The 7,450-nt window shown below is 49.9% G+C and overlaps 1 protein-coding gene across 1 annotated transcript; it reads right to left on the bottom strand.

Moving 5' to 3' along the window:
• Positions 1-247: 247 nt before the first annotated feature.
• On the bottom strand, positions 248-2,829 carry LOC119439980 (uncharacterized). The gene is made up of 3 exons (XM_049662697.1): positions 2,131-2,829; positions 1,314-1,503; positions 248-1,013 (listed from the first exon to the last, which is right to left on the bottom strand). Exons 1-3 carry the CDS (start codon positions 2,738-2,740, stop codon positions 248-250), a joined length of 1,566 nt encoding a protein of 521 aa, XP_049518654.1. The 5' UTR covers positions 2,741-2,829.
• Positions 2,830-7,450: the final 4,621 nt, after the last annotated feature.

The raw sequence follows: 7,450 nt of genomic DNA, 5'->3' as shown, positions 1-7,450 counted from the left end.
GTCCCCGTGTTTTTTTTTTGTTTTTTTTTTGTAATTTTGGCGCTGTTTACTGTCAGTATGAATCACCAACTAGCCCAGTGTGTGCGAGTCAGGGTCAGGCAATGAACAAGTTTATTGTAAGAAAGAACATGGGTATATATACAAAGTAGTGCCGCAATGGGTCATGCGCAGTGCATGCGTATAAGCGTGACGTTGGACTTATTCAGCTTTGCTACATCTTCCTTTTAATAGGGAAACTAAGACGTGGTTAACGTATCTCCTGTTGAGGGTACCGACAGGGCTCGCGTCGCTGTCTTGTGCTTCTCCGTAGTTCTTGGGGGGGCTCTGTGGAAGATCCGTCTTCGGGCACGTGGCTCACTTCCGGTTGCGGGTCTACCAGGCGAAGGTGCTCTCGTGTGCGCCGAAGTTCACGGCCGTCTTCAGTCTGGACGATGGTCGATCGGTGTTCATCAGCTGGTCGGAGAACGACGGCGGGAGACCAGGTCCGCTGGTTTGTATCGTACACTGTGACCTGCTGACCTGGCATCACAGGCGACAGGTTCCTGCTGCCACGATTGTAGTAGGTCCTCTGTCGTTGGCGTATGTCTTGAAGGCGGCCCTGGACGACGTCAGATGGAATTGTCCGTGGCTCCAAGTGGCTGGTAGGTACTGGTAGACGAGTCCTAGTCTGGCGTCCCATCAGCCTCTGCACGGGGGACTGGAGCACATCATCACGTGGGGTATTGCGCCATTCAAGTAAAGCCATTTGAAAGACAGGCATTTTAAAGGAACACTTCTTTAAAAGCTTTTTTGCTTCCTGAACCGCTCTCTCCGTCATGCCATTGGAACGCGGGTGATAGGGGCTTGAGGTGATGTGATCAATGCCCAAGGTGTTGAGAAAGTCCTTAAACTCACGGCTGTTAAAGGGCGGTCCATTGTCCGTGCACAACTTCCTGGGCAAGCCATGGACCGAGAAAATTTGAGAACACCACGTGTTAAGAGAGCCTGCAGTTGTTGTACGAAACTCTCGAATTTCAAAGAAGAAGGAGTAGAAGTCGACAACAAGGGCAAACTCATGGCCTTCAAAGAAGAACAAGTCCATGCCAACAACTTCCCATGGTAGCGAGGGTACATCATGACTCAGGAGTGGCATTTTAGGGTTTCGAGGCTGATGTGCTTGGCACACTTTGCAGGCTCTACAAAACTGCTCGATGTTGCTCGAAATATTGGGCCAGAACATCACGTTCCTTGCTCTCGCCTTCATCTTATCCGCTCCGACGTGCGCCGCGTGAAGAAGACTCATCATTTCCGATATCTTTGATTGCGGTACAATTACCTTGTTGCTTCGAAACACGAGGCCGTCCTGTGCATGTATCTCGTCCCGGTACGCCCAGTACGTCCTAAGTGGCTCAGGGACTTCTTGCTTGTGAAGCGGCCACGTTGTATTCGCATACTCCCGTAGCTTTACGAGGGTGTCGTCATCATTGGTTGCTGCTAGCAAATCTTGCAGAGAGCGTTGAGAGGCTGAAACACATTCAAGAACATTCACTTGAAACTGTTCGTTTTCTTCCATGAATCTTTTACTAGGAAACCTTGATAAGGCGTCAGCGAGGAACAGCTCTTTGCCAGGCTTGTACGTCACATTGATAGGATAACGTTGTAGAGTTAGGCGCATGCGTTGCAGACGTAGCGGGCACTGGTACAGCGGCTTACTGAATATCGCCACTAAGGGGCGGTGGTCAGTTTCAACTGTTACTGCATGCTGTCCAAATATGTAGTCATGAAATTTGGTACATCCATGAACAATAGCTAGAGTTTCTTTTTCTATTTGAGCGTATCTTGTCTGTGCCTCTGTGAGTGTCCGTGACGAAAAAGCAACGGGCTGTGCATTCTGTATAAGCACAGCGCCTACCCCCAGCTGGCTTGCATCAACTGATAGCGTTACGGGTTTGCTTGGGTCAAAATAGCGGAGGACAGGTGCTTGAATCAGAGCCTCACGCAATCTAAGAAAGCTTTCTTGCTGTTTTTCCGTCCAAACCCATGCAATGTCTTTTCGCAACAAAGTTCGTAGTGGCGCTGTCACTACAGACATGTTTGGGATAAAGCGCTGTACAAAATTCATGGTGCCCAAAAACACTTGAAGTTCCTTACAGTTTTTTGGTGTCGGCATTTCCAGAATGTCTTGAATACGTTGCGCGTCCACACGCAGGCCTTCGGCGCTGAGCACGTGTCCCAGGTAGCGCACCTCTCGCTGCAAAAAGAAGCATTTCTTCAAATTTAGTCGAAGATTCTGTTCTCGGCAGCGCGTTAAAAGAAGCTGTAGGCTGTGGTCGTGCTCTTGCTTAGTCTTGCCCCAGAGAAGAATGTCATCCATTACTACTGCGACATTTGGCAGACCTTCTAGGACGCGGTGCATCGCTGCCTGAAATATCTCCGGAGCAGAGGCAATGCCAAAAGGCATGCGCAAGAAGCGGTAGCGTCCGTACGGTGTACTCATTGTACAAAGTTTGGAACTTGAATCGTCTAGCTTTATCTGCCAAAACCCCGATGCTGCGTCTAAGGTTGAAAAAACGTTGGCGCCCGCAAGCTTTGGCACAACGTCTTCTAGAGTAGGCATCGGATAGTGTTCCCGTAACAATGCCTTGTTCAGCGCTATGGGGTCTAGGCAGATCCGCACTTTATCTTTCTTGACGACTGTGACCATGTAACTTGACCATTCCGTCGGGCCCTTTACCTTGGCTATCACGCCTTGTTCTTCCATGCGCTGAAGCTCTTCTTTGACTTTGTCTTGAAGGGCCACTGGAACTCTCCTGGCTGGCACGACGACTCCTACGGCTCCTGGCTTTAGCTTCATTGTATACTCCACTCCTTTCAGCTGTCTCAGTCCACTGAAAACTTCTGCGAAAGATTGTGCTGGGGGGTATAACTCTTCGACGTGAACGTTTTGCACGCGACAAAGAAACCCGAGGCGTTCCGCCACTGATCCGCTTAGAGTCACGGGCACATTTTGTTCGACCACGAAAAACGACTCTTCGTGCTCTCTGCGGTTTGCCAACAGTCGCAGCCAAATTTTCGCTCTCGCAGTAGTCTTATGGCCGAAAAAAGCGGTCAGTGTGGCCTGGCAGGGTTGCTGGGGTTTGTTCGGCAGTTGCTTAACATCCTTGCTTGAAATGACGCAACAGTTAGCACCTGTGTCCAGTTTGCACGTGAACTTGCGGCCTTCAATATCAACTGTTGCACTCCAATGATCTGCCGCGTCGACTGCACTGACAGTCAGGGCTTGTAAAAAGAAATCATCTTCTGCTTGTACCTCACGCAGCACGTTTTTAACGCCTCTGTTTTGTCGCCGCACCGACGATCTACATGCTTGAGCAAAGTGATTACGCCCACCACACTTCTTGCATGTTTTTCCTTCAGCCGGGCATGTTTCGCCACGGTGAGTGGTATAGCCACAATGACTACACCGTTTCCTTTCTGTGGTGATTGCTTCAATTACTGCGGCACGTGCTGCTTCTGTACCTTCACTGATTTCTTTAAATTGCTCTTTCCCCAGTTCTTGGGCCCGGCAGATTTCAATGGTCTTACTGTATGACGGGTTCTCGGAAATAAGCCTTTCCTGCAAGCTTTTGTTACGCAGTCCCAGAATGATTCGGCTACGGAGCAAACGGTCTTCCAGGTCCCCGAACTCGCAGTTCTTTGCTAAAAGCCTGAGGTCTGTTAGCCAGTCATTGAAACACTCCCCTTGCTTTTGGTCTCTTGATCCGAAACGAAATTCATTAAACGTCAGATTTGTCACTGGCTTGTAAAATTCTTCAAATTTCTGAAGCAAAATGTCGACGTTGTTCCTATCCGCTTCATTTTCGAATTTGAAGGCGCTGTAAGCTTTCCTGCCCTCTTCTCCAACTGTTACAAGTAACGTTGCTGTTTGGACTTCTTTGGGCTGCTTACATAACTGGGTAGCCGTGGCGAACAATGTGAACTCACATTTCCAAGTTTTCCATCCGAGCCATGCGTCTGCTGACGGGTCCAGTGGTTTCGGCGGGGGAAGCAACGTTGACGGGGCCGACATGGCGATACTGAACCGCTGCCACCATGTGTGCGAGTCAGGGTCAGGCAATGAACAAGTTTATTGTAAGAAAGAACATGGGTATATATACAAAGTAGTGCCGCAATGGGTCATGCGCAGTGCATGCGTATAAGCGTGACGTTGGACTTATTCAGCTTTGCTACACCCAGATAGTTAGCTTGCTCTCCCATAAGCATAAGCAGAGTAGCCTTTCCTTTTCGTAATTCTCTGGGCAGCCGCAGAAGACAGGGCATGTCCGGCTGAGCGACAAGACTCCTGTGAAAATACGCGAGGACAGCGGCACAGATGTCGATGTTGCTGACTCCTATAACCGAAACCGCGAGCTGCGGGAGGAATTCCCTGGTCGCCACGGGTCGCGGCTTTGTTTCGGCGTTGTGTTCTTGGAAGCGCGCCTTCGAACTCACGGTAGCAGTGTTGGCCGGAACGTCTCCGTCAGCGCCTCGTGCATCTGTGTGGCGGGCGCGAACCACTGCGACGGACGCGGGATGTGGCAACAGGATCGTTTGTTCAGCGAGCGGCGGGGCCCCGATTTAAGACTTCGAATGCGCGCCACGGACTGCGACTCTGCTGAGCGCCATGCGTCGACTACTATGGTGGTCCTACATCGCGACGGCTGGAGGCGTTCCTGTACCTCGACCGTGGGACTGTGACCCTTGCTCGAGACACCCATGGATGAACTGGGGAAGACCCCGTGCAGCTGGGCGTTTAAGCAGACCTCAGGGGGTCAGTTCGTAATGCCTCGAGTGCGCGTCGTGCAATAAACGAACCGCAATGGCTCCAGTCTGAGTCTCCTCCCATCAGTGACATATACAAGAGCCGGCTTTCTCAGTCGCTATCAGCACGGGAGAAAGAGGTTCGCGAACATCACCGGGTGTGACCACGATTACCACAGTAGTACCACCGTAGTAGCCACCAACAGGCCGTTCACTGCGCCATGAAAAATAAATAAGGCGGTGAGGGTTGTCTTCACTGCCACTGACGCCATCTATAGTTCTAAGGCTGGCATCGAACGGTAGTGAAAAAAGTCGAAGGAAGCTGCTAAGGCATTTGCGCGTACTGCACACGTGCGTGTACCAGGAATTGTAAATTTCGTAGGAAGGCAGCGCTTATGGACGTTAAATCGTGCTTGATCACATCATGCAACACGGAAGGAGCAGGGTGGAAACAAGAGGCCGACGAATGCCGAGTATCTTGCCCATAAAACTCTTCTCATACGATGATTCTGATGAGAGATCAGAAGGACGATGTGTCGCTACAGGTACGTCAAATGCGACACGTCTGTAGTTAGTCAAGGCGCGCAGCACTGGTGGTAATATCTAGGAGGGTACGACATTTTAGTGAAGCTAAGGACCGCACAAACATCGATGGAACGATACCGTTAATAGAGAGGAGGAGTGCGGTGTGGATCAGAGAGCAAACGGGGATAGCCGATATTCTAATTGATATTAAAGGGTCTCTGAAACAGTTCGGGCAATTTTCTAGACGCGTAGGGTACAGCTACAGTAAAACATTCGCGTCACAATTTAAGTGAAGCCTCTCATATTAAGAGATCTACGGATGATTACAAGTTACCCTCCTCCAGAGCCATGCATTTCCTCCTCAACTCGTTCGCCGAGTGATCGGGGCTAAGCTCTGCCTTCGCTGGCTCTACGTCATCTTGTGACGTACTTGTCGTCTATTTCCGGTTGTATTGGAGGCAGCGCGCGAAGGCTCTCCAACTTCTCCGCAGGCCGCCCGGCCGTCGTTTCCCACCGAGAGCGATCAAGCAGCGTGCGTTGCGATAGTTCTGTCGCAAGGAGCTTCGTAGACGTACACGTGAGCGGCGTGATCGGCGTGATCAGCATGCACTGTCCAGCGATCTAGTGGCGCAGAGCTCAACCGGCCAAATACAGAGCTAATATTCCTGTAACCAAGTGTAAAACATTTTAAACATGACAACGTTTTCAAGATTACGCTCCTGCCAAAAATTTGAGCCAGCAGCAAAGTAGAAAGAACTTGGTTACTGCTATATTAGCTGTGTGTTTGGTTGAGCTTTGTGCCGCCAGGTGGCTGCACCATGCAAGCAGTTCACGTTCGCACCTCCGTTCATCACGCAAAGCGTGGTAAAGCGGCCAGTACACTTGCGCTTGTGTTTACCTGAATACCGGACACGCTAAACTATATTGTGGCAAACATTCGACGTTAAGCGACGGCCGCAAACGCGTAGATGCTGGCGCCGTTTGGACTGGTTTGGATACCGAAAGTCCGATGGGCTGCAGCCACTCCGCTCGCTTGCTGCCTTGGAGCGGGGCACGATGTCGCAGCTTGACATGTCGCCGATCGCTACGTTTGCAGCCCACAACGCAACAAGGGTGAACCATGGTGCTCGCGAGAAGAAAGAACAAGACCAAGACTGACCGCGCAGCTCTCGTCAACACGGAGCACGTTTTAACACAAGCAGACGACACTTGCTGTGGGCCGGAAGTGCTTTTAGTGTAGTGATACATGTGCTTGTGCATTCTCTTTCTGGTACTTTCTTTTTATAGAAACAAATTAACTAACATCTAAACTATTACGAACTAGATTTGTTCACCATAATGTTGGAAAAATGATCGATGACGCGCCCTGGGCAGCCAATCGGATAGCTAGCCCAGTGACGTGTTATGGGCAAATCACATCACTTGGTCACAAAACTCAGCCGATTGGCGTGCTGCTATCGGTAGCAATGTACCTTTTTCAAACCTTATAATAAATTACACGCTTTACATGGAGCGCTTAGATGCGTCAAATAATGATCAGAAGGACCTACTCTAACGACTCAGTACGTTTGTACAAAATCGTCAAAATCGTTTCAGGGTCCCTTTAACAGAAAAAAAATTAAGCTGGGCAGGCTATGTAATGCGTAGGATGGATAACCGGTGGATCATTAGAGTTAAAGAATGGATAACAAGAGAAGGGAAGCGCAGTCGAGGACGGCAGGTAGCTAGGTGGGGTGATGAAGTTAGGAAATTTGCAGGTGCTAGTTGGAATCAGCTAGCGCAAGACAGGGGTAAATGGTGATCGCAGGGAGAGGCCTTTGCCATGCAGTGTACATAAATATAGGCTGCTTATGATGATGATCAATGCATTTTAAAAAGCCCGGGTATTTATTGCAACATAGCTGGTGTTTTGCAGATTGTAACTGACGTGCTCCACCTCTGTCATATCGTTATTTTACAGCGGAGCTGTATATGTCTACCCTCCCATAGATTCTACCTCCCGCGCCCTCTATGAGGAGGCAAAAAAAAAAACCAGTAAGGCTTGAGTTGACACCTGGCGTAGCAAGAGGAAAGCTAAGAAACCACCCAATACTACATAACGCCGCACTTTAGGAGGAGGTGGCTCAAGCCAGTAAGGCATGTGCTG

Source organism: Dermacentor silvarum, chromosome 2 (genome assembly GCF_013339745.2).
Source record: "Dermacentor silvarum isolate Dsil-2018 chromosome 2, BIME_Dsil_1.4, whole genome shotgun sequence".
Classification (NCBI taxonomy): domain Eukaryota; kingdom Metazoa; phylum Arthropoda; class Arachnida; order Ixodida; family Ixodidae; genus Dermacentor; species Dermacentor silvarum.
The sequence above is the reverse complement of the archived record's forward strand: the minus strand, read 5'-3'. Positions and strand labels throughout refer to the sequence as shown.